This window comes from Meles meles, chromosome 5, assembly GCF_922984935.1.
Source record: "Meles meles chromosome 5, mMelMel3.1 paternal haplotype, whole genome shotgun sequence".
Lineage (NCBI taxonomy): Eukaryota > Metazoa > Chordata > Mammalia > Carnivora > Mustelidae > Meles > Meles meles.
Genome location: NC_060070.1, coordinates 100,894,267 through 100,913,805, shown reverse-complemented (window position 1 = coordinate 100,913,805; position 19,539 = coordinate 100,894,267). Strand labels below are relative to the sequence as shown.

The following is a 19,539-nucleotide window of genomic DNA, read 5'->3' as shown; positions in this document are numbered from 1 at the left end:
GACTTCACTATGACACATTATTATATTAATAATTAAATTATATTACATTTTATTATAATTAAATTGTCAAAAGTCAAAGAAAGAATATTAAGAGCAGCAAGAGAAAAGAGAGATTTTATAAATAAAATACCTGATATGTTAGATAACAATAAATGTTATGGAAAATAGACAAGAAGGGTCGAAAAGGAAATGTGTGTATGTGTTTGGGGGGAAATTTTTTCTCTTCCTTTCCCCTACTCTCTGTAATATGATTACTAAATCTGTTACCTTCCACTTCATTAATATTTCACCTTTCCTTAACCATCATCTTCAAATTCATGGTGCTGCTTTAATACACATGGCTGTTTAATAGGTCTGTCTCTCTCCTTCCCACTGTGCCAATTCGTTCATTCATTCTCCACACTCCTGCCACAGAAAACTACTGAAATTAAAATCTGTTATTTGCTGCAATTGTTCAGCACCATAGGTTTCTCAAGGCAGGTACTCTCAAGAGCCCTTCATGGAGGAAACAGTAATCAACAACATCTATAGTCTGAAAAATAGCAGAAGCTGCCTCTAAAAGCAAGAAATAGCTTTAAATAATTATTTTAAATTTATTTTTAATTTTATTTTAAAATTATTTAAAATTAAATTTAGATTAATAATTTAATAATGCCTTTTGAAGGCATATATTTTAAACTTTGAGATCCGTGTGAATTCTGCATTCTACTCTATAATATACCCTTGATGGCTTTACTCTGTTTTTTAAAGTTTTAAATTATTTACCAAAGTATTTTTTTTAAGATTTTATTTATTTATTTGACAGAGAGAGATCACAAGTAGGGAGAGAGGCATAGTTGCCAATTAAAAATATTTCAAGACTTCTATTCTCAAAAGAAAGGCAGACTGCCACGTGCAGCGCCTCATTTGGATGTGTCTGGAGTCTTGGAAGCTTGACTACCCTACGTTCTCCTACAAATGGACCTTGAGAGCTTGTTTGGAGGTTCTAGCAGGGGAGCGCAGCTACTCGTATACCCTTGACCGAAGAACGGTCCTCTCCTCTATCGGGGAAGGTCGTCCTCTTCGACCGAGCGCGCAGCTTCGGGAGGGACGCACATGGAGCGGTGAGGGAGGAAGGGGACACCCGCCTAGCCAGCCAGATCAGCCGAATCAACCCTGGCGATCAATGGGGTGACAGATGTCGCAGCCAGATCGCCCTCACATCCGAGAGGCACAGCCTGCGCACCAGGTATATAAAGTCTAACGTCAATTTTCCTTTTAGCATAGGTCGAGTTTTCTTAAGCATACCGGATCTCCAACTGGTCTTTTCTAACTAAAGTTGTAATCTAACCAACACTTTAAGGCCATTTTATGTCTCGCAAAGCTAAAATTTGTTTTGAAACTGTCTTGAATTTGGGTTGTTTTCAGAATATCCAGAATGCCTTGCAGATGGGTGGGGCATGCTAAACATTGCGGTCCCTATTGGTGAAACTTCCCCGAGCCTCGCCCACCCGAGCGCCTTCTGGCGGCCAACACGTCCCGCCTCGCCGCAGACCGCTCGCCGAGCGCTTTGTGCAGCTCCGTGTGCTCCGAGCGGACTTCAGGTCTGTCTCCCTCCTGCCGCCCCTCTCTCCTCGCCGCGTTTCTCCTCCCCTCCGCTCCTCGGCCCCAGGCCTCCTGCTCCGTCGTCCGTCGCAACTCCCCCCAGCTCCCCAATCAGTCCTTCTCGTCTCCCTCCCTCCGGTCCCTTTGGCGCTTCCCGCCCCCATCTGGGCAGACGGGGGCTCCTTGGCCGGGGCTGGGGTCATTCTTGGCTCCGAGTGCGTATTATTTTTATTAACCCGCTCTGCGGAGTCTGAATCCACGGGTTTCAGTGGACGACTAGCGCAGATCCTCCCGAAGCCCCGGTGTAGCGTGGGCTGAGCGGGGACCCGAGTAGCCCAGGAGTCTGGTTTCGGGTGGCCGAGCCGGTGGCCTGGGCGCATTCCGAAGGTGGGAGGCGCAGCTCCCAGCTGGGGCGGGGGCTGTGCGGGACCCGGGGCGGGGTGGGGAGAAGCTACCGCCGACTGGACCGGGGACGCGCATTTTGCAGACAATAGTATCGCTCGGCCGGTCCACCTCCCCGTTACTGTGATAACCAAGTAAGATGTTGCTGTGAGAGCGTGAATACTTTCAAGGGTTCCGAAGGGTGCACAGTTCCCCCGCGGCCCCCCGCGTCTTGCCTCTCCAGCCCGAATCTGGAAAATTTAAAATTTTCAAGGTCAAAGTATATGATATTCTGAATCTGTGAAGTACCTCACTGCTGGCACAAATGTCTGTATAACCAATGCCCCCCAGCTTCCCAAGATCCAGAATAAGGAATCATAAGTAGACACGGTATGAAAACCAAGGTGGTTGTTTCTTTTAATATTTGGAAATGGTGGTAGGTTTTTATGGAGTGAGGGAAAACGCAGTCATTTAAAAAAAAAAAAAAGCGAAAAACCCCACCAAAAACCGATTTCCTGTGCCAAAATCCTGAATATTCATTTAGGCCGTGAGCGCAGAATTGAAGACAGGACACAAGACTGCTCGTTTAGGAGGAGCTGCGCATTTGTTTTTTGTTTTGTTTTGGTTTTGTTTGTTTTTGTTTTTTTCCAGAAAGCCTGAAAGGCCATCATGGCAGCGAAGCCCAAACTCCACTATCCTAATGGAAGAGGCCGGATGGAATCCGTAAGATGGGTTTTAGCTGCCGCCGGAGTCGAGGTACCCTATATGCTGTTTCTTCACAGATTTGTCGTACAACTTTGAGACTTGAGGAAAACATCAATGGCGGAGTCCTGTTCTCACTCTCTCCCCCCTAACACAGACAGGCTTGGTTGAGTCAGAAGACGCCCTCCTTGCCAGGGTTATTTTTCTTTAAAAATGGAATGTGGTCGATGGAATTTTATTTTACTTTAGACTTTTACGTAATCATTAGCTTCTGATCTGCCACCAGTAAGAATTTATTAATAAGGAGGAAAGGAATGAACCTGAAATTTGCCAGTGATGACTTTTGTTAATTAACACAATCTGTAGGTAAATTTCCTCTTCACTTAAATGGCTTCTAACCGGTAGCCTTCTTGTCTGCCTGCCTCTGGTGTAGGCTTTGACCCACAGTGTTTTTATCTTTCTTTTTGTTCTCTTAGCTTCTTATTTATGGAAATGTTCCAGTTGGTACAGAGGTTGAGAAAACATTGCCACACATTTCCCCTCACCCACTTTCAATAGTCGTTTGCTTTAGAACGCTGCTTTGCTCTCCTCCATCTCCTCCATTTGATTTTGTGGGAATATTTTAAAGCAAAATCCAAGCATCGTATCCTTTCATGTGTGATGAGTGTTTCAGTTTTTATCTGTAAAAGATGAGGATTTTAAAATGCAACCACAATACTGCAATCGCACCCAACAAAATTAACAATTCCTTATTAATATCTAAAGAGCCTGATTGTCTCAAACAGGTCTTTTTATAGTAAGTTTATTCCAGCCTGGATCTAAATCACGCCCACAGATTGCATTTGGTCATGTTTCTTTCAGTATTTTTAAAATCTGTAACAGTTTCCTCTGCATTTTTTTAAAAATAAACTTTATATTTGGTAATAATTTTAAATATATAGTGAAGTTGTAAAGACAGTGCATGTAATGGCGACTGAGTCTTCCCTAATGATATCATCTTACGTAATCTTGTCAAAACTAAGAAATTGACGTTGGTGCCCAACTACGCTGCTGACTATTTGAATTTAATGAGTTTTTCCAATCATGTCCTTTACTGTTGTTGGATCCAACATTATACTCAGTCACTATGTTTCCTTAAGTCTCTCTCAGTATCACAATTCCTTAGTCTTTCTTTTATTTCATGATGTTGACAGTTTTGAAAACTACTGATCAGAATTTTTGTAGAACTCCCTGGTTTGGGTTTGTTTGTTTTCTCATGATTGTACTGGGGTTTGGGACTTGGGGGAAGACTAGCACAGAAGTCAAGTGCCCTTCTCATTGCGTCATATTAGGGGTGATATTAACATGAGTTATCCCTGGTGCTGTTAATCTTGGTCATTTGGCTAAGGTCATGTCTGCCAGGTTTCTTCATTGTAAAGGGATTATTTTCCCCTTTATTATTTCCAAACAAGTCATTAAGTTCAGCTCACACTCAAAAGAACAGGCATTAAACCCCACCTCCTGGAGGGGGAGGCATCTGCATTTAGAATTCTTACATAAGAGAGACTTTTTTTTTCTCCTCCATTTATCTAGTCAAGCATTTCTTTATATCAGTACGGATGTAAGTATATAGCATTTATTTTATGCTTCGTGTTATAATCCAATAATGTTTTCTTGCCCAAATCATCCCATTTTGGCCATTTGCTGTTTCGGGTTGGCTCCACGGCTCCGCGCTCCCTTTCTTTTCTTTCCCTTCAGCTCTCTCTTACGTTCTGGCACTTCAGGATGCTCCAGGCTCTTCTTGTGTCTTCCTTGCCCTGGCCCTAGAATCTGGTTTTTCTCCAAGGAATCCTGGTCCCTTTTACCGGCAAGTGGTTTTAGCAACCAAGAGCTGAGTACTAAGTGTCTGTATTTGTTTTTGTGCCGTTTCTTTGTGGAAGAAACTGGCCTATAGAATTTCCCCCATTCTGGATTTGGCTGCCTTATCCTCATTTTAACATATTCTTCTCTTCCTGTATCTCCTGTTAACTGCTAGTTGAACCCAGAGCTGTGATCATGGTTCACTTTTTCTCTCTAAACCCTTTTTTTTTTCTTTTTTTGCCTGCCAGACTCCATCATAGGGATACTGTAAACATGTGTTTATTACACAGCATCAAGGGATGTGTGATGTCTGACCGTCTCCTTTTCAGAAGTGCTGGGCTTGATCACTGGCCTGATCCACACATTGCAAAATTTCCTCCATTACCTTCTCAACTAGTGGTTTTAGCATCTATTTTTCATCACCATTGTTAGGGATTACAAAATGATGATTTTTCCGTTTCTATGGTGTATCTGAATTTATTAACTGTGTTTCTCTTACAAAGAGTAATTTTTCAAAAAGATTTTATTTATTTATTTGACAGACAGAGATCACAAGTAGACAGAGAGGCAGGCAGAGAGAGAGGGGGAAGCAGGCTCCCCGCTTAGCAGAGAGCCCAATGTGGGGCTCCATCCCAGGACCCCGGGATCACGACCTGAGCTGAAGGCAGAGGCTTTAACCCACTGAGCCTCCCAGGTGCCCCCAGAGAGTAATTTTTAATTCCCTTGAAGTACAGTTCATATGGGAAAGGCCAGGTAAATGCTAGGTGTAGTCTCTATCAATTTTCAGAATACTTGGTCATTGCCCTAGCAACCTCCAAAGATGGCAAATGAGGGTTGTTGGGTTTGAAGCTTTGTGTTTTGTTTGGTTGGTTTAGGTTTTGATTTCTTTGCGTATCTTTTTTCTTTTTAAGGATTTTATTTATTTATTTATTTATTTGTCAGAGCAAGAGAGAAGAGTGGCAGGCAGAGAAAGAGAGAGAAGCAGTCTGCCCACTGAGCAGGGAGCCCAGTGCAGGGCTTGATCCCAGGGTCCTGGGATCACAACCTGAGCCGAAGGCAGCAGTTAACCTACTAAGCCACCCAGGCATCCCTTTGTGTATCATTCTAACTCACTGTACAGTGTGTTAAAATTTGTGTGTTAAAAGTTAATATTTTTATGTATGAATTCTGACTTCTGACTTTTCTTGATAAATCTGAAGATCTGATGGTACTAGGCCTTAATTTTCAGAGGGCAATAATTGCTCAATCTGAGTAAGGAAGGACTGCCACTATAGATGGACCTTTCTAGTTGATCACGCTCCCCATCATTTCCCTGTTGTCTCAGGATGGATTTTCTAGTTGTGGTAAGGGGTGAGTGAAAACATTCTTGGTTCTATAACCTGAACCTGGTTGGCTTATTGATGTCACCTGTCTTTTCCCTGTGTGTTTCTGAGTTTGAAGTTCTGGCTTATTTAAGTGGTTTGCAATGGGTGTCTTACTTGTGCATTTAATATAATCCTTTGCCAAATCCTCTCCTTCCAACCTTCTTTCTCCCCTATTCCTCCTACTCCCCTGTGTATGAGTCAAGTTTCCAGGTGACAGCAGTAGAAAAACCAACCCTAAGTAAGTTAAAAAACAAACAAACAAAGAAAAACCTTGGGTCCCATCACCCACCTCCCCTAGACCAGTCACAGCGGGCAGACAGGTGAGGTAGAGTATTGGCCCAGCGGGTCCCAAGCCCACCCTTCCAACCCATGTGGAGGGAACTAGATTGGCCACCCTTACTAGGGGCCGGTCACATGGTTTATAGAAGCCATTCCCCGAAGATAGTACTGGTGACGAGACCTCCATCCAAAAAGCACACGTTTAGTTAAGCACACAGATCTGAACAGTTGTGGAGGACATGCTGGCTGCCCACTGGGTAAGTTCATGGTTCCCACTGTCACAGAGCTGGGTTGAGCCTGTCATGTAAAGCACACACATCTGAGTCACTTGGTAACCAAAACCTGCTGAAAGGCAGCCCACCTGATTCGGACAGTCAGCATCCTCGCTCTCAGTCAGTGGCTTTGGGTCCATAGATGTTGCTCTTTGCTCCCTGCCGAGTGTTGCTTCATTGCTGCTTGGGGCTTAAATTGCCTGAAGACCCCCCAGAAACCCAGTCTAATCCCCCTGGGTAAGAGGGAGAGTAACATATAAAAGAAGACTCTACAAACGCTACAGACTCCTCATTCAGGGGTTCTGGGCCATTCATGCAAAACGGCAGAGCGTGGATAAGGGAGTGGTGTGGTAAGCAGGAGAGCAGGTCTGCAAAATATCCCACTGGGAAGGGTACCCTGGTTAGGGAGCAAAGGCCATTGATTGTGTAGATAGAAATCGAGACACGGTGTCTGTCCTTGAAGCCTCGCACAATACTTGAGTCACCAAGCTCCCTCCAAGGTCTGCCTTGTGATTTTTTTCTTCCCTCTCCCATCCTCTCATCTACCTGCACTTCCGTGCTGGCTTCTTACTGAACACGGTTTGTAAAGCTGGGGACAGAGTGTCCCTGGTGAGAGATCACACACGTCTTGCATGATGTTCCCAAGAAGTCAGAAGCCAGAATCAGAACGCTTTAGAAAGATTGGCTTTAAGAAATGTGCATTTTTTAGCCTCAACTTTGAAGCTCCGAAGAGTGGGCTTAAGTTCTCACACACACACATACACAGATGCACACACATCAGCATACACACACATGCACACACACACTTTCCTATATGCTTTAAATGATCGTGGTTATAAAAGTTGGCAAGGTGTAGTATGGAGGGAGTACAACCTGCACTACGTCTGGCTGTTGCACAAGTGCCCTGAACATTTTTTTTTTTCAAGATTTTATTATTTATTGGAGAGGAAGAGGGAGAAGCAGGCCCTCCACGGAGCAGGGAGCTGATTCAATCCCAGGACCCTGAAATCATGACCCAAGCGGAAGGCAGGTGCCCTGGTGCCCTGCCCTGAACATTCTTGCCCAGAGTTTGCTGCTCAGGGGGCACCAGACGGTGTTCCTGCCAGACCCCTCTCACACTACGAGAATCCCAGCGAGTAGCAGAAGCCATACCTACACCCCATTCTCTGGGTTCAACTCCCCCGTCAGATGGTTGAGCCAGAAGAGGGGAAGATTGCTGATTTGTGCTAATCAGCTCTGCCTCTCCCTAGGATGATTCGGGGGAGCAACACGGGGACAGACATGGGTGGGGAGTTGTCTGGGGACTTGGTGAGAGGAGGTCTCCCCTTCTGGACATGAAGCACATTACTGGATTAGAACACTTTTTTTTTTTTTTTTAAGATTTTATTTATACATTTGACAGACAGAGATCACAAGTAGGCAGAGAGGCAGGCAGAGAGAGAGAGAGAGAGAGAGAGAGGAGGAAGCAGGCTCCCTGCCAAGCAGAGAGCCCGATGCGGGGCTCGATCCCAGGACCCTGGGATCATGACCTGAGCGAAAGGCAGAGGCTTTAACCCACTGAGCCACCCAGGCGCCCCAGAACACTTTTTTTTTTTTTTTTTTTTTTTAATGTCCAAGAAGAGGAACATGCTTTTAACTGCCACTCCCCTTCCCTGCCCCCAATACCAGGACTTAATCAGGATTCAAGTGTTTGGTTATTTTGTCTCTTTAGTCTGTTTTCATCTAGAATAGTATCTACTTTTTATTCCTTTTTTCCTCCCATACCCTTGACTTAACTGAGAAGAAGTATGTAAAGTAGAAACTGACTCTTTTGGATGAACTTGGAAACCAAATTCCATAAAGAAGAATTATCTGAGGAGGGGTGCCTGGCTAAAGTTGAAATCTCTTTTATTTTATTTATTTTGGCTTTCTTTCTTTTTTTCTTTTTCTTTTTTCTTTTTTTTTTTTTTTGGCAGAGAAACAGCGAGAGAGGGAACACAAGCAAGGGGAGTGGGGAGGGAGAAGCAGACTTCTCACTGAGCAGGGAACCCGATGCGGGGCTCTATCCCAGGACCCTGGGATCATGACCTGAGCCGAAGGCGGACGCCTAAAAACTGACCACCCAGGCACCCTGAAATCTCTTTTAAATAAAGATTTGTCCTTGGGTGATGGAGCTCAAACTTTCAGTCAGGAAGTGAATGGAAGTCTAGAAAAGGAGAGCCAGATAAGTGGTGAAGAGGGCACAGTGGGAATTGCAGAGGCAAATCCCTCAAACCTGTTGTTCTCAAACCTTGCACACCCAGGAGAGGCTTAAACACAAAATAAATTGTTGTTTAAAGATTTTATTTATTTGAGAGGGAGAGCATGAGCAGAGGGGAGACTCAGAGGGAGAGGGAGAAGCAGACTCCCCACTGAGCAGGAAGCCCAACATGGGGCTTATCCCAGGACCCCGGGATCATGACCCATGCTGAAGGCAGACGTTAACCTACTCAGCAACCCAGGTGCCCCCGAAACAAGTTTTCTGTAGGTTTGAAAGAGTCAGCCATATTTGTTACAGAGTGCCCCACATTCTGCACGTGCCTGATTGTCACCTTGCATTTAGATCTGGGTCACAGTGGTCTACGGCCATACCACCCTGAACGCGCCCGATCTCGTCTGATCTCGGAAGCTAAGCAGGGTCGGGCCTGGTTAGTACTTGGATGGGAGATCTGGGTCACAGTGTTACTGTGCCCTTCTCATTGGGTCACAGCAGGAAGCACACAATATATCCGTGTCCCCCAGTGGGGACCTAAGTTTGATCACTAGGTTAGATAGATGGTGAGATCTCCAGATCCTTCCACCACAAAGCTACATTCTTCTTTTCTTACAATTAGCTTGCGGGATGAGACTTCAAGGTTGCTTGAATATTCTCTGCCTTTATAACTCAGTGATTTCAGCATCCTTCTTGATCCTTATCAGAATCAGTTGTAGATTACAGACTGGTGATATCCTAATTTTATCATTGATCAGCACTAAATCTTCTGTAAAAAAGAGCTTTCCGTTCCACATTTTTGAGTATCATCACGGAGGGACCCGGGGATTTTTTTGTTATTGTTACTGGTATGTGTAATGATCCCTAAGTGACATTACTCTTCTAATGCTTGAATTGTCCCAGGCTTGGCTAGGGACTCCCCCTCAAGTAGGGTCCGGCATGCCTTTGCCATATCTTATCGGCCTTTGGGCTTGTCTTTGCTTTCTAATCTACCAGCAACAACCTTTTCTCCAAGGAGCCCTGGTTGCTTTTAGTGGGAAACCAAGATGTGGGTGCTAAGTGTGCTCTTTCTCTCTGCTTCTGAGACAGTTTGACTTGGTATTTTCAGTCCTGATCCTATAATGACCTATGCCTTCTTGGGGCGGGGGGTGGGTATCTTTTTTTTTTTTTTTTTAATTTAGTTTGATGAAGAATTCTTAGAAACAAAAGAACAGTTGCAGAAGTTGCAGGATGGTGAGTATGGAAATGAAACTACTGTTGGTAATACTGATTTTTCCTCCAGGTGTTCTTTTTAAAAGATTTATTTTTAGAGCATGTGCATGTGTGCATGCGAGTTGGGGAGGGGAGGGACAGAGAGAGAGGGAGAGAGAGAATCCTAAAGCTGACTCCTTGAGCTGAGCAAGATATGATGCCCAGTTTGGGGCTCGACCTCACAACCCTGAGATCAGGACTGAGCCAAAATCAAGAGTCGGACACTCAAGTGACTGCGCCGCCCAGGCGCCCCAATAATGATTTTAAGAACTGATTTTTATGTGGAAGGGCAAAGATGCTGACACGAACATTCAGAGCAGTATCCTAAAACCAAGGGGGAGAAAGAACTGAAATTGCCAGTAAATCACTTGTAGTCAGTAATTCCCTGAGAGCTGAAGGGAATGAACCATTAGGTAAACAGCTCTTCTCCATCCCTTTCCTCTTCCTGCCCTCCTCTGACTGCTCCCTCCCCCTTTTTTTTTGCTCTCCTTCATCCCTTCCCTCGTTTTCATATTCCATACCTCACTTCTTCCAAATTGTCTGGGGCACCGGTGTTTGCTTGAAGTATGCAGCCAGAAGTCCCCATTTACACTGGGCCGCCTTTCTGTGGTGCACAGCAGACAGAAATGAATTCAATGAAAGGCCCCCCCTTAAACTCCTGGTCAGCCCCACTCCCACCATGCGTGCCCAGGCTCTATAAGGAATACCCAGCAACTGTAAGTAGCCTCCCACCCAATCATCAGCAGTGTGTCTTGGCCCAACTAAAAGCTCCCTAGCGAGGGACCAGCTGCAGTGGCAGCCTTCATATGTAACACTGGCCTGATGTCACTGGGCATGTGTGGAGTACTCATCTCCCCCAGACCCTCAGGTACCGTCCCAGTCCTTGAGCCCCTTGAAGTCTGGGCTAGATCCTGTATTTGCGTCTCTGCAGATATAAACAGCAAACCTTGATACAGGTTTGTTGGAGAAAGCAAAGGCCTGCTGTGGATCACCGACAGTGAACTTGGTTGTACATGGTCTGTGGCTAGGGCGTACACGAATGCCAGTTGGTGACTGTGGTTTTATGCTCAAATTTTCTAAAGCTGTGCCATCAGTAGAACATTCTGCAGCAGTGGAAACGTCCTGTTCTCAGTCCAGTGTAGTAGTTGCTAGCCACGTGTGTCTGCTCAGCGCCTGAAATGTGTCAAACATGCTTAAGGAATGGAATTCTAAATTTTTCAGAATTTTGATTACATGTAGGTTTCACTAGACACATGCACCTGCTGGCAGCCGTGTTGGCCAAGGCAGCTCTGCAGAAATATCTTCACTGCATTCCCCCCTGCCTCTTGCCGCAGTGGGTAAGTATTTCCCCCTGCAGTGAAAAATGAAAAAGGAAGGTTTAGAACAGTGCTGGTTTTCAGGCTTCTTTGAGGGTTCAGTGTGCTCCCCTGAATGAAGTTGAGGTTATCTGGTAGTTTCACATGGGTCCCTTTTCATGTGGTTGGGCGTGGTTGGGGGCACAGGGACAGGGAAGAGATCAGTATTAACTCCGAGTCTCCATTCTTAGGTAACCACCTGCTGTTCCAGCAAGTGCCAATGGTTGAAATTGACGGGATGAAGTTGGTGCAGACCCGAAGCATCCTTCACTACATAGCGGATAAGCACCACCTCTTCGGCAAGGACCTCAAGGAGAGAACCCTGTACTGTGTCCCATCTCAAGTGTCCTCGCTTGTCACTCACTGATACCTTAGCTGATGAGTGGTCTCTATAGCATGCCCGTCTCCTTTGTGCCTTGTATCGTTCGTGTAAATGGGGAAGAATCAGTACAGAGGGTCTGGGTAAAACGAAAGAGAAGAATTGAGTTCAGATGCTGGCTCCTCTCTCTGGGGCGTGATTGTTTCAGGTTTCAGCATCTTTCAATGCTTCCATGCTGCTTTTTACTTTCCTTGCAAATTTATCATCACAAAGCGTGAAGAACGGGAAGGTGCTGTGCCATTTTTCAAGGCCAAGGGATACTGTGCCTTGATTATAATTTTGATTATATTTTTGAACTCAAAACCTGGTCCTTGTACGTCCTAAGATGTGTGATCTAGGGTGAGGTGCTGGGTTCCACAGTCCCACCACGTGTCCCATGCAGCGTTCGGATAGCACATACCTGATGACATCATCGGAGTCCATGAAATACTGGGTGTGGAGCATTTAGCACCAGCCCTGGTACACACCAAGCATTCCATAAATGATACCCATTATTTTTATAAATCTGAAATTCCACCCACACCAAGCATGGGTACTGGAGTAAGGGTAGAGGGTTAGGGACCCGGGAGGGGGAATGTCATGATTCTTGTGCCTACTGATTTATGACGGATTTTTCTGAATTACAACTAGAATTGACTTTGCATCTTTGCTCTTGGAGGCAGATATAGATGAATGCTTCTGGGTTGCCAGAATCTTAAGAGAAAAGCACTCTGAAATCTTAGTCATGGAAGCTGATGAGTTCAAAGAAGGGGAAACTGAGGAAACTTCCGTTTTGTTTTGTTTTAAGGATTGACATGTACGTGGAGGGAACACTAGATCTGCTGGAACTGATTATCATGCATCCTTTTCTAAAACCAGATGACCAACAAAAGGAAGTGGTTAACATGGCCCAGAAGGCTATAATTAGATACTTTCCTGTGTTTGAAAAGGTAGGTGGCAGAGAAGCCCGTGAGTGCAGCCTAACCAGATGATCAAGGGAGGTGATGGTAGCCATCAGCATAAAGCAGGGATGTTTTGAAGCCCCTCAGATGCTCCTTGGGCTGTGTTATTCTAGAAGCCTGGGGAAAATACGGGTTCACCCCATGTGTGCATTACTATCCTTAACATTCACCACGAGCCCACCCTGTGGGAGATACAGAAGAGCAGAAACTACCTAATTCCTTCCTTCTTCCATCCCACAAACCTTTGTGGAATAGCCGTTGTGTGTCAGATATCCTACCTGATGGTTCGATGTGAAGAGAAGACAATTGTTTTCTCTTCCCTTTGCTCCTTTTGCTTCCTGTTTTGTTATTTTCCTTGTCTTATTAATATATCTGCTTTTCTGAGCCTCAGAGTCTTTTTCTCCACGGAGAGGAATGGTTTTCAATGTTTCTGTTAAAAAAAGAAGTATAAAAGTAGAGAATTGGTAAATCTCTGACCATCTTTTTGGAATTAGATTTAAGAAGGAGAGGTATTTTCTGGGTTTTTCCATCATTTGGTATAATGGTCTCTTGCCCACAGGCACTTGGTGAATGTAAAATATGATAATGTAGAACTGGGGGTGTGATGAGGGAGGAGCAGGTAACTTGGGGAGGTTGCAGACTAAGTTGGGGCTCCTCCCAACACATCAGCTACAAACTGTTATCCCTTTGACACATGGTGGAATGGAATCCCAGGCAGCTTGAGGGACACTCCTAAGGTGGGGAGCCAGAATTGGACAGGCTTTAGACTATAATTCTGGGTTCATTGTGCTCTCCCACTCCGGCTTCAGTAGCTATATTTGACTGGGAGTTTATGGAGAGCCCCTGTCAGACACACACACACACACACATACACACCTCACAGACACACACACACTCATGGGCATCCAGGAGTTCACTACAAAGAAGATCCTCACTTTTCTACCGCTGTTCCTTGCTTCTCCCCCATTATCATCTATCCCTATGAATCTCTGAACCTACGTGCTCTCAAAATGGCCATCAGGATGAGCTCTGGAAGATAGGGAAGGAAGCCTACTTTTTTAATAGTCATGTCTAGTTAATGACTGAGTCCTGATGTTTACAGAAACACAGAGCTGCCAAGTGACATGAGACTCCTTGAAGGGAACCTGTTGCTTACATCACATCCCCCAGCCTCCTGAATTTGTCACCTGTAATTCATTTCTGTAGATACATTTATGGAATGGGTGTATCCTTTTGAAGCTCTGGATGCTAAATCCAGAATTAACATTTTCTTCCCCTTCTCCCCTTCAGTGTTCATTCTGATACAAAACAGAATATTATGGTAGTTCTGTTTCTATACCCTGTGTGCATTTTCTTTCTCTCTAATATAGGGAGCCTCCTCCTAGTTGATATTATTTATAAAATACTCAGATACTGCACTGATTCAACAGTTTCATCAGTTTCTCCATGTAAAGTATTGTAAGCAATGCAAAACATTTGTATCCTGTAGGTTTTAAGAGATCATGGGCAAAGGTTTCTTGTTGGTAACCAGCTGAGCCTTGCAGATGTGATTCTACTACAAACCATTTTGGCTCTAGAAGAGAAAATCCCCAATATCCTGTCTGCGTTTCCTCACCTCCAGGTAAATAAAACCATGTTTTAGAACATTGGCCCAAAACTCTTGGGCCTTCCTTCAACGTCTGTTGATTGGTTGGCTGGGGTGTGTTTATACTTTTTTAGATTCTAGTTCGTGAAATGGAAGTACAGACTTGAAATGGTTTTTCTGGTCCCCAGATCTTTAGAGCTAAAAGATCACGTACTTGTGCAAGGGATTTTAGCTTAGTTTTGTTTCATAACTACTCTCTTGAAACAAACTCCATACAGTTTGCCAGTGAGGCTTGCCTTAGCGGTAATTGCAGGGATCAGGGATTCCTCCTCTGTCTGTGCTGTGTATATACAGACAGGAGAGCTTGAGGGTCAGTACCAAAAACAGTCTTATCATCAGGGTATGGCTCCCAGTCTCAGAAATACTGTGCTCTCCAACTGGAAACATTCCAGCCTGAGTTCTGAGAGTTGATCAGTGACATGCAAAGAGTTCCCACCATTCCCCTTCCCAGAAATTCCAAGGAGAGACTTGCATGTGGCTCCGCTTATTTCTCAGTATTATTCTGCTAAGATTGATCATCGAACTTCAAAGAAGCGGAGGGCTTTGTTTTTTTGGTTTTTTTTTTTAAGATTTTATTTATTTATTTGTCAGAGAGTGTGAGCATGTATACACACAAGCGAGGGGAATGGCAGGTAGAGGAAGAAGTAGGCTCCTTGCTGGGGAGGGGACTGTAGTCATTGAGTATATTCCCTGTGCTGTACATTTCATTCTTAGGATTTATTCATTCCATAATTGGAAGCATATACCTCCCACTCCACCCATTTTGCCCATCCACCTACTCCTATCTGGCAACCATTAGTTTGTTCTCTGTATTTATGTGTCTGTTTCTGTTTGTTTTGTTTTTTAAATTCCACATATAAATGAAATCATGATACTTGTCTTCCTCTGACTTATTTCCCTGAGTATCATACCTCTGCATGCATCCATGTTGTCACAAATGGCAAAATTTCATTATTTTTTATGGTCGAGTAATGTTTCTGTGTTGTGTGTGTGTGTGTGTGTGTGTGTGCGTGCGTGCGCACCACATCTTCCTTATCCATTCATCTGTGGTTGGACACTTAGGTTGCTTTCATAATTTGGCTGTTGTAAATTAGACCACAATAAACATAGGGGTGCATATATCTTGTCAAATTAGTGTTTTCATTTTCTTTGGGTAAATACCCAGTGATGGAATTACTAGATTGTATAATATTTCTATTTTTAGTTTTTTGTTGTTTTTTTTTTAAGATTTATTTTTTTGACAGATAGAGATTACAAGTAGGCAGAGAGGCAGGCAGAGAGAGAGAGAGAGGAGGAAGCAGGCTCCCAGCCAAGCAGAGAGCCCGATGCGGGGCTCGATCCCAGGACCCTGGGATCATGACCTGAGCCGAATGCAGAGGCTTTAACCCGCTGAGCCACCCAGGCGCCCCTCTATTTTTAGTTTTTGAGGAACTTCCATACCGTTTTCCACAGTGGCTGCACCTAAATACAGTTTATTTTTTTTTATTTTTTATTTTTCTAAATACAGTTTTAATTAAAGGACTTCAGAATCTAATGCCAGATCTGAATTGAATTAAAGGGTCTTTCATTCCTGCATTGATTAAAGGGTATTAAAAAAAGTCAGAATTCATAAAAATTTTATTAGACATGACAAATAATGAACCTTGGGTAAATCTTGAAATGATAAATCCTATGGAACCAGCTTCTAAGTATTGGTATGGTATTTTTTTTTTTTTTTTTTTTTTTTTAGTATTGGTATAGTATTGATAAAAAAGAAATTTGTCATTTAAATAGCTTTGACATAATTGTTAGCTTTTGTCAGTATTAGCAATATATATATGTATGTTTGTATATCTTTGTGTGCATGCTTAAGGCTGTGCTTTGTACATTATAGACATTTAATAGTAGTTTTTTGAATAAATGACCTCTTTGAAAAATTTAACTAGAATAATTATATTTGATGGATATACACTTCTTCCTATGGTTGAAAAATATTACTAGATCAAATAGACTTTTGTCTCAATTTCTGAGAACTGGTAAGATTTGACACTGAATGGACAATGCGATTTCCCTAAGTATGATTTACATAAACATCTGGTGTCTGGTGTCTGATGTCTGAGCCCTAAGCTATTAAAAAATGCAACTGGCTATCTCCCACACAGAGCCAGAAAGAGGATTCATTTACTAATAGGGGTAAAAAAGTACAAGGAAGCTGAATTTTAAAAAGGAAAGTGTGCTATATGGTGACCTTTTAAAGTACTTTTATTTAAATGGCTCGTGCATTTTCTCTGAGTAGATCAATATATTTAAGGTACTGATTTTTCCTTCCTTTTTTCTCTTAAGCAAACATCATAATCCTAATCTAAGCACCTTTAAAATTCTTTTTTAATCTCTGAAAAAAATTTACATGTTGGTCTGAACTATGAGGTTTGCGTACATAAAGCGTGGTCTAGATCCCAGCCATTGTGGACAGAAATCGTCAACCGTCCACACCAAGAGATTAGATCCCAAGCAGATGCTGGATTACATTTCCAGTTGGGTTCCTGTAACAAATACTTCTTGAACAGATTTTTTCATGGACCATTTTACACAAACGTATTTTCACAGTTATCTTTGCTTTCACATTACCTTTGCTGTTAACCTCGAACTGTTGTGTTTTCCTTTCACAGGAGTTCACGGTGAAAATAAGTAATATCCCTACAATTAAGAAATTTCTGGAACCTGGCAGCAAGAAGAAGCCTCCTCCCGATGACATCTACGTGAGAACCGTCTACAACATCTTTATGCCATAAAACATCACGTACATCTGTGAGTGAGAGCTAGCGCCTAGAGATTTCTGTGTCCACCGTAGAATCTTAATTGATGCCCTGATCCCAGCTCTGTCATGGTGCTATGTATAACCTTTCCATAGTTGGGTCTTTCATAATGAGATCTTTTCTAGAAACATTCATTGACCTTTTGTTTGTCCAGTGAATAATTGTTAACACCACTTTTTCCTGAAAGCCTTTTCGGAGAGGCTGGCATTTCAGTTAGATCGGATGTGGTGACTCATTTCCTGACAACTAGGCTGGGCGGGACCTTGTGTTCTCCCTTGAGCTTCTTTCCCCCTTCCTCTTATCCCTTTCTAAAAGCCCTCCAGTCTCTTCCTGATTTTTGGTGTTTAATGACAACAGAATATCTAATGAATAATTCTTCTCAGCTATAATAAATCTGTGGTAGTAATGAAGGCAGTCAATATTAGCCAAAATAAAGAATTTACAAATCACTGCCCTGTTGCCAGAATTTTTTTTTATTAATTTTTTTGTAATCTGTAACATATTCCCATGGTTCAAAAATCAAGAGGGCATAAGAAAGTGTAGAGTTGGAAGTAGTCTTTTCGGCCCTGCCCCCAGCTACATGGTTCTGCTCACAGAACATAGTTATTATTGTATATCTCTCCAGTTGTATTTGATGCACGCATAAGAAAATTATATATTACTTTTTTTAAAAAAGATTTTTATTTATTTATTTGGCAGAGAGAGAGAGAATACAAGCAGGGGAAGCAGGAGAGGGAGAAGGAGGCTTCCCACTGATTGGGGAGCCCAATGTGGGGCTCGATGTCAGGACCCTGGGCGGAAGGCAGGCAGCTGCTTAACAACTGAGCCACCCAGGTGCCCCTGTATATATATTACTTATATCTTCTTACTACCTAAATGGCTATTTATAGGCTGCTAATTTTTTGCATTTCAGAACTAAAAGTACAGTTTCTTTTTTTTTTTAAGATTTTATTTATTTATTTGACAGAAAGAGAGAGATCACAAGTAGGCAGAGAGGCAGACAGAGACAGACAGAGAAGAAGGCTCCCCGCTGAGCAGAGAGCCCGATGCAGGGCTCTATCCCAGGACCCTGAGATCATGACCCGAGCGGAAGGCAGAGGCTTAACCCACTGAGCCACCCAGGGGCCCCTAAAAGTACAGTTTCTTAATATTGCTTTGAACATGTATTGATTTAGGTCCTAAATATGAATTGAGCACTTCCTATGTGCCAAGCAGGGCGCCAGGAGGCAGAACCCTAGTACAGAGCCCCTGCTCTAGAACAATTCAGCACACAGTAGGTGAGAGAGATGTCTACCCAGCCGGAGTAATTTTGGAAAAGAAAGAATTGCTGCTTTCGCATATCTGATATTTCAGGAAAATAAAAAAGCCGAGGAGAAGCCAATGTTTGATGAGAGTCTCAGAGAGGGCACACTCATTCCTCCCTGCAGGAGGGATTTTTGGCCAGAGGTGAAAAGCCAACACTAGTCTCAAAGCACTCATTGATGCCGGTCACGATCAATGCAAGTACCTTAGCATTTTATTTGAGAAAAAGCAAGGGCAGGCATCCAGGTGGTTGTTTGTGTTCCCATGTTCACAGTGGGAGCTTCTGTCATCACCATGGTACTGAAAATTGTGGGACAAGCCATGACTGGTGGCAGGTGCAGTGCCAAGCAAGCCTGACGAGCAGTGATGGCCCAGGCTCCCGCCTGGCTCCTGAGAGCCCAAGCCAATAAGAAGAAAATGGGGGCATGCATAGTATGGGATTACCCTGCCCAAAGATAGGTCTGGCCTTCCCTTCTGGGAGTTGATCTCTAAGCCCTTGGACTGTCCTGCCCCATGGGAACTCCCTTTTGCCTCGAGGCTTTGAGTCAGCCAGATAATAACCTATGATTTAGGGCGAGGGCTTTGAGCTGCACCAACAAAGCAGCAGAGGGTAGGGTCTTTGGGTCATGTGGTGTCAGCTCCTCTCTGGAGGGGCTGGAGTCCAATCAACTGGATGGGCCATCAGTTATGCCCCCATGACGGAGTACCCCCCAGAAGTCCGGACTCAAGGCTCCAGTGGGCTTCCCTGGTTGACAGTACCCCCATTGTCACACATGGTTGCCATGATGTCAGTGCTGTCCACAACTCCATGGAGACAGCACATCTGGAAGCTCCACATGTGGAACTCCTGGGTTCTGCCCTGGGCATCTCTCCCTTGGCCGATTTTCATCTGTCTCCTCCCCCCTGGAGTAAACCATATCCGTGAGTAGAACAGCTTTCAGTGTGTATTGTGAGTTCTAGTGGACTGTGGAACCTCAGGCTGGTGTTTGGGCACCCCTCAACTGGAGCTGGTGTTAGGAGTGAGGGTGGCCTTTTGGACCGCTCCTTCTAACCTCTTTAAGGAAGAGAAACACGTTATACTTACAAATTGATTAATTTATGCATAGGAACCAGAGATTGACTTGGTAACACCCAGGGGTCTGTATAATGGAGTTGTGTGGGATGGCAGCAATTTTGCACTATTTTATACTATGATTTTGGTGTAATTTTATGACGGTGTG

The 19,539-nt window shown here is 43.8% G+C and overlaps 1 protein-coding gene across 1 annotated transcript; it reads left to right on the top strand.

Moving 5' to 3' along the window:
• The first annotated feature begins 1,495 nt into the window (after positions 1 to 1,495).
• LOC123941478 (glutathione S-transferase A4) lies at positions 1,496 to 17,466 on the top strand. Its single transcript, XM_046004724.1, has 7 exons — positions 1,496 to 1,583; positions 2,617 to 2,721; positions 9,833 to 9,884; positions 11,449 to 11,581; positions 12,424 to 12,565; positions 14,067 to 14,198; positions 16,871 to 17,466. The coding sequence occupies exons 2-7, from the start codon at positions 2,635 to 2,637 to the stop codon at positions 16,991 to 16,993; spliced, it is 669 nt and encodes a 222-aa protein (XP_045860680.1). The 5' UTR covers positions 1,496 to 1,583; positions 2,617 to 2,634; the 3' UTR covers positions 16,994 to 17,466.
• Positions 17,467 to 19,539: the final 2,073 nt, after the last annotated feature.

Bases quoted from the DNA above. Each gene is read 5' to 3' on its own strand.
- LOC123941478 (XM_046004724.1), top strand. From the start codon at position 2,635: ATGGCAGCGAAGCCCAAACTCCACTATCCTAATGGAAGAGGCCGGATG. The intron at 9,885-11,448 runs GTGAGTATGGAA...CTCCATTCTTAG, and splicing joins GTTGCAGAAGTTGCAGGATG to GTAACCACCTGCTGTTCCAG. The intron at 11,582-12,423 runs GTACTGTGTCCC...TTTTGTTTTAAG, and splicing joins GACCTCAAGGAGAGAACCCT to GATTGACATGTACGTGGAGG.